The sequence below is a fragment of the Myxocyprinus asiaticus genome, chromosome 35, assembly GCF_019703515.2.
Source record: "Myxocyprinus asiaticus isolate MX2 ecotype Aquarium Trade chromosome 35, UBuf_Myxa_2, whole genome shotgun sequence".
Lineage (NCBI taxonomy): Eukaryota > Metazoa > Chordata > Actinopteri > Cypriniformes > Catostomidae > Myxocyprinus > Myxocyprinus asiaticus.
The window spans coordinates 22,702,408-22,719,725 of record NC_059378.1 but is presented as its reverse complement, the minus strand read 5'-3'; the positions used below and the strand labels follow the sequence as shown (position 1 = coordinate 22,719,725).

Here is a 17,318-nt window from a genome sequence, read left to right as displayed (position 1 = left end):
GAGTGTACAAATAATTTTTGGGTCCATGCACTATATAGTTCAATGGTCCCTCCTCAATTGTAGTCACGTAAAGGGATAATTTGCCTCAAAAATGAAAATTCTCACATCATTTACTCACCCTCATACCATCCCAGATGTGTATGACTTTCTTTCTTCTGCTGAACACAAATTAAGATTTTTAGAAGAATATCTCAGCTCTGTAGGTCCATACAATGCAAGTGAATGGTAATCAGAACTATTAAGGTCCAAAAAGCATATAAAGGCAGCATAAAAGTAATCCATATGACTTCAGTGGTTAAATCCATATCTTTAGAAGCAATATGATAGGCATGGTGGGAAACAGATCAATATTTCAGTCCTTTTTTTCTATAAATCTCCATTTTCACGTTTTCACTTTTGTTTTTGGCTATTCACATTATTTGTGCATATCGCCACCTACTGGGCAGGGAGGAGAATTTATATAAAAAAATGACTTAAATATTGATCTGTTTCCCACCCACACCTATCATATCGCTTCTGAAGATATGGACTTAACTACTGGAGTCGTATGAATTACTTTTATGCTGCCTTTATGTGCATTTTGGCCACAATTCACTTGCATTGTATGGACCTACAGAGCTGAGATATTCTTCTAAAAATCTTAATTTGTGTTCAGCAGAAGAAAGAAAGTCATACACATCTGAGATGGCATGAGGATGTGTAAATGATGAGAATTTAAATTTTTGGGTGAACTATCTCTTTAAATAATATTTGTGGACATTTTTTAAATGTTAAATTACTTCCTCGCTGAAGTTGAACCTGAAAACATCTTTAAGCCATCAATAAAACCACAACACTGCTATTTACTATTTTTTTTCCCCCTCTCTCAAAACCAGTGTGTTGCACAACAAACATGTTAAATATTCACTCTGAAGGCCAATCTTATGTTTCCCCAGAACATTCAGTAATAGTTTAAAATACAGGACAGGTTAATGTTTACCCACAGTGTGGGTGCTGGGAACTTACCATTATGTAAGACGCATTGATGTAATCAGTGCCTTTCATACCAGGCAACGGTGCAAGACCAACACGTGCTCTTTCCGCTGAGAGGGACAAAAACAGCCAATCAGGTGGCAGAATAAGAGAGCAGGTTAGTGATGTGATCTCATTAGCTGAAACAAGCACATTTTTTGAAAGATGTGTTGGATGCTAGAATGTTAGTCGAGTCAAGATAAACATCATTCTTCTCATTAAAATCCCAAATAGAAGAAAAAAGGTTCCGTTTCATATGTGGTGTCTTTAATAACTATGTACTTACATAAAAAATAAAGCATTTGATTCATTGTACTTTTTATGTACATATGAGTTGTTCTGTGAAACTCTTGTTGGTGTATGTGCAGAGCTAGTTTAAGGGGTAGTGTTAGGGTTAGGGTCAACAGAGTAATTATAGACGTAACTTTACTAGCCTGTACTTTAAATGTAAGTACAATGTAATGACATATACATGAGTAAATTGTATTGTAAATTGTATTTTACATTCTCTGTCTGACCCCCCTAATTAAGGCTTAAAGGATATAAAAACACTAGATGTTGGGCGGGGAAGAGAAGAAAAGTTAGTTTAGTAGTCGCGAAAATACTACTAAAGAAAATACATTTTAGGTACTCTATCCATGGACGCCACAACAGCCTACTGTATTTGTATATTTTTAGACAGCTTTTGAGTGGTCTGAGACTGACATTTTTTCAGTGCAATGGTTTTGGCCTGAAATGGGCAGAAGATTCAATAAAAAAGCCCCAACTGTTCAATGTCACATTACAGAGAGGTGCTTGCATTTGTGTTACTCACATGGGACAACAGAAGAGTTGCGGTTCTTCTCTTTGTTACACTCTTTTTGAGCACTGAAACACTCCACAAATCTGGCATTGCACTGAGTCACCAACTGTAGACACAGGAGAAATAATAAATGCTTTTATTTTTTCCCTAAGAGGTCACATTTATTCTTCAATCACCAACTTCAACCTCCAGGATGGAAATTTGTCAAGTGGTAGTCTACTAAATGAAAAATGATGTACACTGATACACAGAAATTGAAGCTCGACCAAAAATAACCTAGAAAAATAGGCAGAATTTCAGTGCTAACTCATGAAAGTCAAACATTTTACTCTCACAAAACCTGTCGGGCTTTTGTTGTAAGCCTTAAGGGGTTATAAAACACAAAGACAAATTTTTTGAGATGTTAACAGATAATGTACAGGTTGTACATTATTGAAAACATTATGTATATGGTTAAGGGTAAAGTAGTTTTTTCTTTTTCTAGCGATTTCGTTCTTTCGGTTAAAAAAAGAAACTTGAAGCAACGTCATAAAATATAAGGTACATACGTTAGACTGGTAGTACAGTGCGCTACTAAGTCATTTGATTATGAGCTTATTCCTAATTATTCATGAAAAGGAACACTTCCATCCAATCACTGTGCAACTTCATGCGGTGCAAGTTCAACAGCACTCGCGGAACAGATATGAGTGTGGACTTTTGCACAAAACACCGTGTTTAGATCGGAGTCATTGGTCAGAATGGACAGTAGTTGATAACTTAACCAAACGAGCATATTTGTTTGCCGAAGTTATGCTATTCTAGCGCTCCAAACATGCAGCCGATGTTTAGAGGTGCACATATTCCATTGCGTCTGATCATGGACAGGATAACACGTCAGCTTGTTCAAAAAAAGAAGACAATGATGAAATATGAAATCTCAAAGTAATGTCAGCACTCTTTCTGGTTTTCTTTACATTGTCCAAAAGTTACTGCAATTTAGACCTACAGGCAGGGGCAACGTTAGGATTTTTGGGCCCCCTGACAACATTACAATCTGGGCCTCCTATCTCATCGCAACGGTACAACATTTTTTTTCATTAAAATTTAGAATTATCAATAAACCTGAAGATAATCATGATCACACATTCAATAAAAATACACTAAAAACAAATTTGAGTTTGAAAAGTTCATTAAAATAACTTTACAAGAAATAACTATACAATAAATGAATATACATTTTAGAATGTTTGATCATGTAATCTTAGTAAGTTAGGACTGTGTTTCTAATTAAAATATTGGATTTTTATGTTTTAAACATTTATTTAAGTCATCTCTTAGAATATCTGAAGGCAAACAAAACCAAAACCCCTACATTAGAATAAAACCTAAAGCCTTTGATTCTTTTTTCATTTGAAAGAATTACCACAGGTAAGACCATGAATGGCTCGTCATTTAGTAGGCCAAAGTAACTATGGTTTCTAAAAAACATTTTGTGATGGAAAAAACACAAAAGCAAACAACTTTTAAAATCTATCATTATTAGCTTTGTTACACTAATAATTAGGTAGACTCCTTTTTTTCCTTTTATTGTTTTATTATGCATCTAAAGGTGTTTTTCCACTGCAGGAACTTTCCCTAGTTCCTGGAACTATTTCCGATTCTCATCGTTTTTCCAACACATGAACTAGTTCCATGTAGAAATAAAACCTGAACCAAACTAGGAACCATTTTAGTACCTGCTCCTGAGGTGGTACATTCCTTGCAAAGTAGAACTATTTGGGTGGAGTCAGAAGAGCAAACACTTCTCGTGGTCAAGAAAAATGCGTCATCAGCACAGAAAGCAGATACAGATACATATATTTATGTGGTTTTGGAGGTTCAAAATGTTGGTACCCATTCACTTGAATTGTATAGACCTACAGAGCTGAGATATTCTTCTTAAAATCTTAATTTGTGTTCAGCAGAAGAAAGAAAGTCATACACATCTGGGATGGCATGAGGGTGAGTAAATGACGAGAGAATGTTCATTTTTGGGTAACTATCCCTTTAAGAGTTTTAGATTCATGACAAATGAAAAGATTAACTTAAACGTCTTAGGCATGCCACAGCTAGAGGATCTGCTTTATAGTTGGTATTCGAAGCGTGCAAAGGAAGCCACTTAAAATTACAGCACATTCCAAAATTCCCAGGGGTTTTCAACCTTTACAAACCCCAGGGACCCCCCACCCAGACTTGCAGCCAACTCAGGGGCCTCCAATATAAAAAAGCAGGATTTTCTCAGTAACACTTTAGAATAACTTTAAGTAAAGGTGCACTTAGTAATTTTTTTGTTTATGTTGTGCTGACATCTAGCTGTGAACATGCAGCATCATGCAAAAGCATGATATCAGTTACCAGTATCATTGTAAAAAAAAAAAAAACTGCTATTCGCCAGCAGCCATGAATAATTTATTCCATGAAAGAGTAAAGTAAAAAGGGGTTACCGAGATAAAGTGACTGGTAATCAGCTGGTCATGTGATCTTAATATGTCGGTCCTCATTTAACTAACATTGTTACATTATATTATTGCATATTTCTAGTTTATGTAAATTCAAATATTGGTCAATACCTTAACGGAACCATGGTTGAAAACCCTGGCAATATCCCATAGCAACAAAAGCATTTTCATCTGCTGCTAAAAGTAATTTACTCCTTTTAAATCTTATTACACTAATTACAATAGTGCATTTGGAGGATATCTGTACAGACTGAGGAAAGAGCCAGTGCCCACCTTAAACTGTTTCTCTAGTCGTGTTTTTCCACCTGGGCCCGGTGTTAGGATGCTGTTGACATAACTGTGCAGCTGATTTGAGGGCACCTCTGTCTCCTTTCCCAGAATGGCTTCCATCAAGGCATCATGGATGAAGATATACTGCTCCTAAACACACAGAGATAGGCAAAATAAAACAAAGGAGAGAGAAAAGAGTCAAACAAATTACATATGCTAGATGTTAACACACAGGACTGATTTGGACTGACAAACACGGGTGACTCACTTCCGTTTGGACCAGGTAGTTTCTCTGAGTGCGTATATGTTTGAGGAAACCCAGCACATTCACTGAGCCTTTATCCTTTAGCTGCTGTAACATACTGTCAATCACAATGTAAGTTCCTGTTCTGCCCACACCAGCACTGAAAGAGACACGCACATAACAGACAAAACACAAAAGTTTGCTTATTGCTCTATTAAACAAAAACAAAAAAAAAAAAAAAAAAAAAGAACTATGGCAAATTATCTATAGCAATTAGTTATCGAGTGCGTTGATTCAAAGCAAGTAGATCATAAACAAAATAGAATCTGCATCAAATATCCTAATCAAATTGTAGATTCAAAGAAACAAAAGGCTCAAAGTATTTAAGACTCACATTGCTCTATTTAGCTATGCAATACCACCATCAGTTTGCAGAGCTGGTTGTGTGTTTTACCTGCAGTGTACAAGCATAGGGCCCATCTCTGGAGTCTGTGCAGCAGAGGACTTCCTGACGAAGGTGAGCACAGGTAGAGTGTACTCGGGTACACCCATATCTGGCCACTGAGTGTAGTGATACTGCAGGACTGTTCTCTCACTCTGACGACTCTTAGTGTTGCCCTTCTGACCCTGAAAATACACATATGCATTGCACAAAATTCAGCCATACAGCTACACATCATATAATAAATTACTACACTTTAACCTGACCCCTTATAGACAACTTTTGACACTTTTAGATTTCAGTAAAGACATGCTAAAGGCATTAAGCTTCAAACATTGTATTGACAGAAAACCCACAAACATATACACTAAACTTGAAGGTTTAATTGCTGCTGAAACAAAAATAATCTAAAAATATAGCTGCAAGCAGCAATTACAGGGCCAAGCACCGAAATGGCAAGGATTACACAACATTAACCACAACCCAAAGATCACATGTGACATAAAGCAGAAAACACACACAACAATACACATCATCTCAGGATGAATTTGAACCTACAACTTTCTGTTCAACAGGTCATTGCACTGTCCACTGGACTACAGAACCATAACACTTACAGTCACCAAAGGGATGTACCAAGCATAGAACAATCGTAGCTAATCATCATAGTCACCATAATCAAATTCTTATTCATGTAACTACAAAAAAAATTAAAATGAAAATTTGATTGAAGAAAAGCCCAGCAATAATAAGCACAATGCAAAGACCTCTGTAACAACAGAAATTGCAACTGTATGATTTGTGGAGGTGGTGATTGAACCCACAACCTCAGAAATTTGACTAGACATTCTCACACAGTGCCACTCAGGTAACCTGTCAGGCTGATGATGAATAGACATGGCGAGGTTGGAGTCAGCACACAAGTGTGGATTATCTTTTGAACTATAGGTGGCGCTGTCTCAAAACTGCTCAGGTATCCTCAGCACATGATGTAGATGATGCTTTCCAATTTTCTTTTAAATCTGATAATCCTTTTAAAAGATATATCACTTTTTATTCAAATTAAATATGGAATATTGAAGTAGGAATTATGCAGTTAAGCACTACATTGCATAAGCACATCATGAAGACTCAGGTCAACAGTATTAAAAATGTTAAAAAAAAACTTTCAGCTGGACTTGAACTCACAACCTTTTGAGGTATAACCCAATGCTTTAACCACTGGGCCACTCAGTTGCCACAACTTACTGGTCCCAAAGACACATTCCAAGCTGAGAGTACAAAACAATAGCTGAGAACATCTTGATTTTAATGCTAAGTGGTTTTGAATTAAAGCAGGAATTATTCAATGTAAAACAGCCTACATAGTATCAAGCTCAACATGAAGACTCAGAGGTCAACAGAATTACAAATTTTAAAAGGACTCTTTGCTGGACTTGAGCTCACAACCTTTTGAGTTGCAGCCTGATGTTCTAACCACTGTACCACTCTGTTGACACAGCACACCCATGGCAAAGAGATATGCTGAGTTTAGAGTCAGCACACAACCCTGATAGCACATTTACATCCCCCAGACGTCTATTTGATGTGTGTTTACATCTGTAAAACATATTTTTTAGATTGCTTGCTCATCTGCAATACGTCTATAAAACGTATGTCAGTAAGGGTCTCGGATGTCAATAAGACATTAAGCAGATGTCTTTGAGATGTTTATGATTTAGAATATTTGTAAATATGATCTTTTTAAGATGTTTAGCAGATGTTAATTAGATTGTGATGCTTTCCAGATGAAAAGATCTCTGAGATGTACATGTGCTACCTGGGAAGCGTGGATTATCTTTTGAACTATAGGTGGCGCTGTCTCAAAACTGCTTGGGCATCCTCAGGACATGATGTAAATGATGCATTCCAATTTTCTTTTAAATCTGACAATGCTTTTAAAAGATATACAACTTTTTAATAAAGTTAAATATGGAGCAAAGACAGTATGGCTGACATAGGGAAATCGAAAACGATGGTATCGTTGAAATTCTCATGACCCAAGGAGTCCAAAGACACAATCCTAATAATTTTAGGACATACAGTTCAAAAGTTACAGGCAAAAATGATTTTTTTTTACATCTTTTGACCCATAGGTGGCACTGTCTCCAAACTTTGCATGTACCCTCAAATCATGGTCCTAATGAAGCACACCAAGTTTCGTTTTGATAGGGCAACGCATTGCTGAGATAGATCCTAAAATCCATTTTCACATTGACCTTGTTAACTTTGCAGTGCCGTAACTTTTAAACAAAGGCAAACAAAATTCTGTACTATCATTTCTGTGTGGCTTGGTCTGGAGAATATTTCAAGACATTGTTTGGACAAATCAGACAAAGTTTGAAGGACGTGAAACTTTTTAACTGTAAACATCATAATCCAAGATGGTGGCCACTGTAATGGACAGAGTTTTAATATAAGTGGTTTAATGTAATGAATCAATTTGAATCATCAAGAGGAGAGTAATCAGACAAAAAGAATGGTGTCTCTAGGACAAATGGTTCAAAAGATACACACAAAAGAAAATTGGCGGAGAAACAACAACAACAATGACAACTCCCCCACCCCAAAAAAACAAAAAACAAAACAAAACAAAACAAAACAAAACACACACACAAAACAAAAACAACTAAAGTGAAAGACTGGCTTTATTAACCCTGGCTGTAGAGCATTCTAAAATTAATTTACCAAATCCTCAATATATTTATATTATTTGTCCAATTTATTAACCTTTTTTACTAGTGGCTGTTTTAAATGTAATGTACTGTAACGTAGCGTAATGTAACACAAAACAAAACTAAAGTAAAGGACTGGCTTTCTAAACCATGGCTGTAGAACATTCTAAATGGTCAAAATACAGCATATTAATTTACCAAAGCTTAAAATATTTACATTATTTGCCCCATTTATGAACCTTCTTTACTAGTGGCTAATGGTGCCAGATATTGCTGAACAAAACAAAACATAATGTAAATATAATATAGCGTATATAGCCCCCAAAAACAAAACAAAACAAAAAAACAACAAACAAACAAAACAAAACAAAACTGGCTTTATTAGTAACTTTTGTCTTTGTGTCATCTTGGACTTACACTGACACCTAGCGGCTTGGATGCAGCATCATTTAAAATCAATAGTTTTCTGTTTCAGATGCCATTGTAGAAATGTAGTATTCACAGTCAGCCATGATTACTTTAATCAATGAGTGAAAGTGTTAAATATCAGGATGGTTACTGAGATTAAGTGAGCAGTATTCGGCTGGTCATGTTATTCTAAAATGGCAGCCCCCATGTGCGGACCCTCTCCATGTACAATAAAACAGCTTTTATAAGATTACTGATATGACTGGAGTCTTCATTTTAATGTGAGTGTTCATGATTTTCTACATATACTGCAAAATTACAATTCATGTATTTAGGAGTTAAAACATTTGAATGAGGAAAAAATTACTGAGTGCACCTTTAACCTGGGCTGTAAAACACTTTAGATTAACAATACAGCCTTATACACATTTTACCAATTTGTGAACCTTTTTACTATATACGTATGTGAGAGCATTTTCAAAAATGTGGCTGTTAGCAAAACACACAAACGTAATTCATTCTCAATTTCATGCAAAACTCACTTGACATTTAAACTCAGCGTACAGATCTTTGATACTACTGTGAAGAAGTATGTCAGTTTTCTAACACCATTCAATTGTGCATTTTTTATTACATCAAATTAGCAGCACCTAAACTCATATGAGAGCGGCTGCTATAAAAAGACCCTCTTTTCTTTGCTGTGTTAGTGGCCTTTGTCGCACTCTATGTGTTATGAAAGAGATTTACAGAAAGCAGATCAGTCTTTCACTAATTCTGTTATGGCAAGGACCTCAAATAAGCTTCTTAAGAAGATTTTTTTCCTCCGGCGTTTAACGCTCAACACTGACACAATACTTTTCACAGGTAAAGGAACGGAGGTCAAACCAAGAGACAGAAATATGAGCAATTACTATTTGATAATGTGTTTTTTTGTAAATCAAAAAAGCACACACAAGCAGTGCGTAATCAGAGCAGCTGTGCAAATGCAACAGCAAGCTCGTGTTGAGCTTTCGCAGTAACAGCTTTTCTGCTGCATAACAGAGCTGCAGCTCTATATGGAAAATAACATGATTTAATTTCTGTGTTACTCTATTGAGTATTTAATTTAATAACAGCCATTAAACATGGTTAACAGCCAAATTCTAAAATTATTTATTAGGAGTTGGCCATTGAGAATTATTACAAACTTCTAAAATCTAATTCACATGAGGAGGGGGATTAAATTTACTTCCAAAATGTACTAAATCTGCTATTCTAGTCAGACTCACTGAATAGAAAGTGCTGTTTAGCACTGCAAAAACACTGCTTTCCAACTTTTGAGTGTGGTGTGAAACAAGCCTAAGAGAAGAGATGATAGAGAAGTTTACCTTCTTGACTTTGGTATTTCTGATTGTGATGACACGGAGTGTATAACAGGCCAGTACTTTGGTTGTCTTCAATGTTACCACGATATTACCATATTCCTCACTGTTCTCCATTGGCCAGTACTGATCACATTTTCTCTGTGAGGTACATACACACAAAAGGGAGCAAATTTAAAAGGGGACATCTCATAGAAAAGCTTATTTGTTGAGATGAAATTAAAGAGTTGATGTACTATGTATACACTATATAGTATCGGTTGCTCCTTTTTCGAGCAGACCGAAGTCACTATTCACTTCCATTATATGGACAATAACCCTGTAAAGACTTTTTTAAAATGCACCTTTTGTGTTTCACAGTAGAAAGAAAGATATATGGCTTTGGAACGACATTAGGGTGAGTAAACTATTCCTTTAAGGGTGGGAATTGATCAAGTTAAACTCATATATGACTATTTTAGTGCAAAACAAACTCAACTAACATTTTACATGGGCTCTAAATGGAATTAATGAAAATGACAAAAGTGAAAAATATGGCAGCTTTAATTTTCAGGAAATACATAGCTCATGATTTAGAATCTTAACCTCCTGAGACCCTGCGTCCAAATGCTACAGGCAATGTATAATTTAATTTCATTTAAACCAACTGTTCTCAGTTCAGGAGACTCTCTAGGCTATCATTAAAGGGTTAAACATTTGACAAACTAAGTCATGTGACAAAACAACATGGCGCCGATCTCAGCTGAGTTTGTCTTTGGGAGAAATGGCAACATAAATACATCTGGAAAGAAACCTCATTAAGTTTTTACATTAAAACCTGTTTAAGTCGAAAGAGTAGAGTCTCTAGTTTCATCCGATATGCGATTTTAAAAATTGCATCGTTTTATCGCGAAATGGCACGTTGTTAAACACAATGACCACGTACGTTAATTTTCCTCAAAATATCCTATATTCACTGTGCATTATCACATTTAAAATCAATGGACATATCCGAAAGTTTTTTGCTTTCAAAAGCTTTTTTTAGAGTTAGGATGAAAATAAGGTGCATTTCGAACTGTTCTGAGACCAGTGCAGACAGACAGCACATTGGAGGTTAAGCCATTCCCTAATTAGGGAGAAAGGGAGCAAGGGAACATTCTGTAGCTTTCCTATGCAGCCAAGTACATTCACTACTAACATCCAGTCAAAAGTTCAGTTTCAGGCTGCAGATGATGTTTGGACCACTCAACAGACAAGGGAAAATGGTAATCTGTACATAGATTCCGAACTTTTTATGCAAATTTTTATTTTAACATGGTTGGTAGTGATTGGATGTATCTAGGCATTACTTTGAATCTGAATTATTTATGCTAATTTCTGATGTAATGTCTTTAACATATCAAAAACATGGATAAATAACCCTCCTGGAAACAAACAATTTGATAAATAAAAATGTGGACATACATTTTTAGGAAAACTATTTGGCCTAAAAAAAATTTTTTTTTACATGTTTTTTAGGGGCTACTAGTTACAAATAAAAAAGGGGAATGTAAAATGAACACAGCAGTCACGCTCGGGTCTCAGGAGTTTAAATATATGAATCACCATCCAAAGAGACCAAAGAGCTGCACACATTCTCATTTTGTATTTCATGGAAGAAAGAAAGTCATATGGGTTTGGAACAACTTCAGGGAAAGTAAATAAATAGTTTTTGGTGAGCTGATTCGTTATTTAGCATCCATGACCTGATAAATAATTAATGAATGGGGTAACTTACTCTGCCTTTTTCCACCAGGTTTGTGATCATAACTATAACGCCAGTGTTCTGCTCCCACACCATCCTCCAGAAGTCCTCGAATGTGGACTTGAGAGGACCCTGTGCTGCGATGTAGGCCTTGGGTTTATTGTAGCCCTGTAGACCAGAGACATACAGGAATATACATCACACACAGTCAGTGATATCATTATACATAAAAAAGTCCTCACATGAATATGTACTCACATCCACATAGTTGGCATTGATGAAGTCACTGTGTTTGGAGTCTTTTCCAGCCAGAGGCCTGAGTTTGACTCGACTGTGGTCATCTAGAGGCAGAAAAAGAGATCAGTTAGAGGCATGTTTGACATTTACATATACAGTATGTGCATCTTAGCAAGAGGGAGAGAGAAAAAGAGACTCACAAGCTATGATGTTGATGTATCTGTTCTTGTGCTTGTTGTCAGGGTGATTGGAGTGTTCTGATGTAATCTTCATATCTGCAGTGCAGCGCTGCACTTCCTACAACACACACACACAGATGTGACATCAAAATTTATTTCATTTGATTTATAAAGCAGGAACAGTGGCACCAAAAAGTTTTTGGACAATTAAAAGAATATTTCAGGTTCAATACAAGTTAAGCTCTTAACAGCATTTGTGGCATAATGTTCATTACCACAAAAATGAATTTTTTCTTTAAAAAAAGCAAAAATCTGGGTACCAGTGAGGCACTTACAATGGAAGTGAATGGGGACAATCCATAAACATTAAATACTCATTATTTCAAAAGTATAGCCACAAGACATAAATAATGTGTTAACATGATTTTAGTGTGATAAAATAGCTTACTAACCTTTTCTATGTAAAGTTATAGCCAATTTTACAACTTCGTTGCCATGACAATGTAATGTCAAACCCTAAACCCTAAAACGACTGTAAAAATTATGATTAAATCAACTTTACAGCTCAAATAATACATGATTTTTAACAGAAGAATTAATGTAAGTGCTTTATAAAATTAGAAGCTTCCCATTTTTGCCTTTAAACCCACCAAAAATGGGCCCCATTCACTTTCAATTGTAAGTGGCTCATAGTACCTTTGATTTTTGCTTTTTTTTTAAAGAAAAGGATGAATGAGTCGAAATTATTTTTTTGTGGTTATCAACATTATGTCACAAATGCTGTAGATTGAGCTTAACTTCTATTGAATCCGGAATATTCAATATTTGGAAAGCTGTTTTGAAAACAATGTTAATTTTTGCAATTCTGTTTGGTATCGCTAGTGGCTCAAAAATTACACACTTCAGCTTTGAATGTCCAAATACTTATTAAAGTAGGGTTCAAATCTACTTAGATACGTCAGCGAAACCTGTGACAGTTAGGAGACAGGATCCAATACCCAAAAACAGGAAGTAATGGAAGTCAATGCCATATTTAATTTGTCTTGACTGATGGTATGAAAGTCTGGTCAACAAGTTGTACTGTTGTGTTCGATCATTCAGCACATAAAACACTGAGCATACCACACATAAAGTATTGTGATGGTACCATGGTAAAATGATGGTGTAAGATGGTAATACCATGATACTTTCATAAATACCATGGTACTGAATGATTACCATATTCATAAATTGTGTACCTATAGCTCCAATTACTGGTAGAGAAGTCGCTAATAACGCCAAGGTTGCGGCGCGATTCCCAGGAAACACATAGTGATAAATGTATAGCTTGAATGCACCATAAAGGCATCTGCCAAATGTGTACATGTAAATGTTATACACTATGGTATTTATATGGTACTCCAAAGTATCCTTTAACCTCTGAAGGTGTTTTTAAAGATTTCCTGTTTCAGTGGCATTCCCAAAATTAAAGGCTTATAACTTGACAAAAAAACAAAACAAAAAACAAACAACAACAACAATAAACAAAATTGTTATAAATCATGAGACTCTCAGCCTAAGAAACTGCTGAAAAATCACAAAAAAACTCAGGGTGTATAAGTCATGTCACCTGTAACTGTGTAAAATGTTGTGTTGATAATACTAAGCAATCATAAGTTATAGCATTACAAACATAATTTATCCTAGTGTCCAAAAACGTCTCGAAGAGTCCAAAAGCCTCCCCAAACAAATAAAACATAATAATTGTACATAAGAACTAATTACACATGCAAATTCAACAATGACTAAAGGTATGCTCTCTCTCCAGAGAATGCAGGCATGAGTAATGAGATCTCATTCATTTCCATTCTGTGTCATTTGAGCCATCAAGTCTGTGTCATGTACTTGGCACCATCTCCTGGTGGCCATATGTAATTAGAGTAAACGATCCTCTCTGCCCATATTTAGATGACTTCCACCTCTGGTTGCAGCAATCTGAATTCTAATAAGATTGGTTTAGCGTTCCGTGACGCTGGACAACGTACTACATAATTTCCGATGAAGTCATCTGATCCAGGAAAGCTAATGTATTTTTAGCCAGATAGTACATTATGTGCTGTGTGCACATTGTGCTTCGTGTGGATTATCAAATGATCTATGCATCCGATTATGTTGTAAGCATAAGCAAGTTGTAAGCATGTTTTAATGGGAATCCCCTCCTCTAAGTAATGGTCCTGTATATTTTTTTTGAAGTATTAAGTGAAAATGCAGCTTATAAGCAATACCTGTAACATGTATGTCAAAGCCATATACTTAGCTATTACTTGGTATATTTTGCTCTGTGAGTAAAAGAGATAGGCTGGTTGTATTCCAACGACATATGACACATGGCAATTTGATCAGTTTTATGTTTTTATCAATTACAATACCGTACAGTGCAAAATTATTAATCAATTATAAAAACGGAACACTTCTGATTTGTCTGGAAATTTCACAGCACTTGTTCATTTATGGTCATAATGCCTACATGCATTGTAAAGTACAGTTTCTAAGCTTTAAAACGATACCTGTTTGTGTTGGTCAAGACTGTAGTTATTAATATTTTGATAATTATTTTTTTCTGTGCGGGCTCCAATACGAGCTTAAAGGGTTAAACAAAATCATATTACTGTTCTAGCACATGACAAATTTCCAAAAATTTAAACTGGATAAAACATTGTGGAAATTCTATGTAATTTAGGCAGTACAACATTAGATCCTTTCATTATGACATCCACTACTTTGACTATGGTTAATTACCATCAAGGTAAAGATAAAAAAAAAAAAACCTTAAATAAAAAAACTGAGACATTTCAGAATTCACAGAGATCACACAAAAGTCTTCTATTAAAATCCAGAAATTTCAGGCCCAGAGACAGATGGGGCATAATCCCGGAGCAATGGGTGAAGTAGCATGTGTGTGTACGCACAGCTCTGATTTGCAGGTGATCATCGGAGGCCAAACATCTTGGATTCTTTATTGATATTCAGCTGTGCCACTGACAGAACAAGCAGATGCCGCAGCCTGAGACTCAGTGGATAACTAATTACTTGTCATTCTCGTACAAACAGCCATCACATTAGCCTGACAGAATGTTGTTGTGGTTTTCTGGCTCTACCCAAACACAAAGACCCCACCATTAAGATGGCCTCAATTATTCTCACGGGGTGAGTTCAACTGGCTTGTCCTGTATGGCCGCCCTGCCAGAATTAACAAACATTCATGGAGGGATCCCAATCCAGCTGTACAGACAGCCACCAGAAACAGTTAAAACCACTGCAGCGAGACCGGAGGAACCACATGAGACAGGATGAGTGTTTTCAAGAGTCTGAGAAAGTCTATGTTTGCTGAGAGAGTTATAGAGATTGGGCACTCATGTAAACTGTGTGAAATATTACCTCAAATTCTTCTGAGAAGCCATGTTGGTTATTGGAGTAGAGTTCTGATACATGTTTGATAAACTGCTTGACAGGGATGGCCTCCATATCATCTGAAACAGAGCAAAATTAAAAGATGTATTGGTTTGCAATTCAAAGTTAAGACAACAAGTAATTTTAGGCACAGTGCGCCCTAGAGTGACTTGGGGTTAAATGCTTTGCTCCAGGGTTCTGATAGACTGATATATCAACCAGGCCAATTAATCAGCCATTATTTTGCCATGTTTTTGATATAGGTGTAAGTTCCCCCTTGTGTCAGTTCAGAATCTACCAACAGCTAATGTAAATGGACAATATCCATTTTTTTATGCAATTTTAAATATATATCATCTAAAATATGTGTTTGTGTCATTTAAGCAATTTTATGTACATTTTATTTGCTGTCATTTAAAATGAGGTGTGCAATTTCTGCATAACTAAACCTGCACACTTTCTATCATTGGCTCAGATCGGTGCTGTTTTGGCAGCCACTATTCCAACACACTCTATACCTTCTGAACGGAAGCCACCGTGTTTTGATTTGTTCATTGGCTGATCAACAGTTAATTGTGTTGGTTGTGATGAAGAGTCTAAGAGGACGGATTAAGCATCAGGGTTCTACTTCAGCCACTGTGAGCGAAAAAAAAAACAGATACACACTCAAACTGACACACCTACTTACACACACACACACGCACACACACACACACACACACACACACACACACACACGCACACAAAATAAGCTGACAAGCTGTCATTCAAATCTGTCTAATACACGCGGATAAGGCTATAAAGCAAAAAAATAAACAAATGTACTCAAAATACAAACACACACACACATCAAAAATGTTTTAATTTAGGTCTACTGTATATCAAGTCAAGCAATTTTATCAAACTGAATTAAAGGGATAGTTTACCCAAAAATGCCAGATGTCATTCCAGATGTGTGTGACTTTATTTCTTCTGCTAAAGACAAACAAGTGTTTTTAAGAGAATATCTCAACTCTGTAGGTCCATACAATGCAAGTGAATGGTGACCAAAACTTTTTAGCTCCAAAAAGCACATAAAGGCAGCATGAAAGTAATCCAGTGGTTAAATCCATGTCTTCTGAAAATTTCTAATCGGCTTTGGGTAAGAACAGACCAAAATGTAACTCCTTTTTCACTGATCATCATGCCATTGCAGTCTCTAGGTATGATCATGATTTTAAGCACAATTACACTTCCTAGTGCTTGATGCATGCTCAGAGCACTAGATGACCCTAGAAAAAGTAATTGAGCTTGAGATCATAACCGCCATGGAGACTGCAGATAAAAGTGTAGGAGTTACAATTTGGTGTGTTCTCACCCAAAGCCATTTGGATTGCTTCAGAAGACATGAATATAGCCAATAGAGTCGTGGATTACTTATATGCAGCATTTATGTGCTTTTTGGAGCTTCAAAGTTTTGGTCACCATTCACTTGCATTATATGGACCAACAGAACGGAGTTATTGTTCTAAAAATCTTCATTTGTGTTCAGCAGAAGAGAGAAAGTCCTACACATCTGGGATGGCATGAAGGTGAGTAAATTATGAGAATTTTCATTTTTGGGTGAACTATCCCTTTAATCTGTTTAAGAATAAAATAGACAAGTAATTCTGTTCAGACTCCCTCTTTTATTAATTAAACATAACTAAATTAAAATAATATATTTTTTATTTTTTTATTTTAGCTTTATAATAATAAGATACAATAGTACTAATTGTCTTAATAATTAAAAAAATAATAAATATGAAAAACCCACTGTGTGTCTTATTTATGAAAAAAGAATTTGTAATAATAATGAGCATCATAAACACAATAATAAAGATTAAATAATAAAAAATAACAAAAAACACAGAACAAAGCTTCTGTGAATAAAAAAAACACAGAACATGTACTGTGACCTTAGATAAACACCCTCTAAAACTTCTGACTCAAATTTAAGGAGATTTGTGAACCTTTTGGCTTTATCCTAAACACCTACA

General features: G+C 35.8%; 1 protein-coding gene across 1 annotated transcript in view; it reads right to left on the bottom strand.

Moving 5' to 3' along the window:
• Positions 1-17,318, bottom strand: part of ptprga (protein tyrosine phosphatase receptor type Ga) — a 413,560-nt gene that overhangs the window by 14,328 nt on the left and 381,914 nt on the right. The window contains exons 15-24 of the mRNA XM_051672679.1: positions 15,289-15,380; positions 11,893-11,989; positions 11,714-11,796; positions 11,489-11,623; positions 9,739-9,873; positions 5,262-5,434; positions 4,832-4,967; positions 4,567-4,713; positions 1,826-1,919; positions 1,006-1,082 (exon numbers count right to left, since the gene is read on the bottom strand). Of these exons, the coding sequence (XP_051528639.1) occupies positions 1,006-1,082; positions 1,826-1,919; positions 4,567-4,713; positions 4,832-4,967; positions 5,262-5,434; positions 9,739-9,873; positions 11,489-11,623; positions 11,714-11,796; positions 11,893-11,989; positions 15,289-15,380 (1,169 nt within the window). The remainder of the gene's footprint in view (positions 1-1,005; positions 1,083-1,825; positions 1,920-4,566; positions 4,714-4,831; positions 4,968-5,261; positions 5,435-9,738; positions 9,874-11,488; positions 11,624-11,713; positions 11,797-11,892; positions 11,990-15,288; positions 15,381-17,318) is intronic.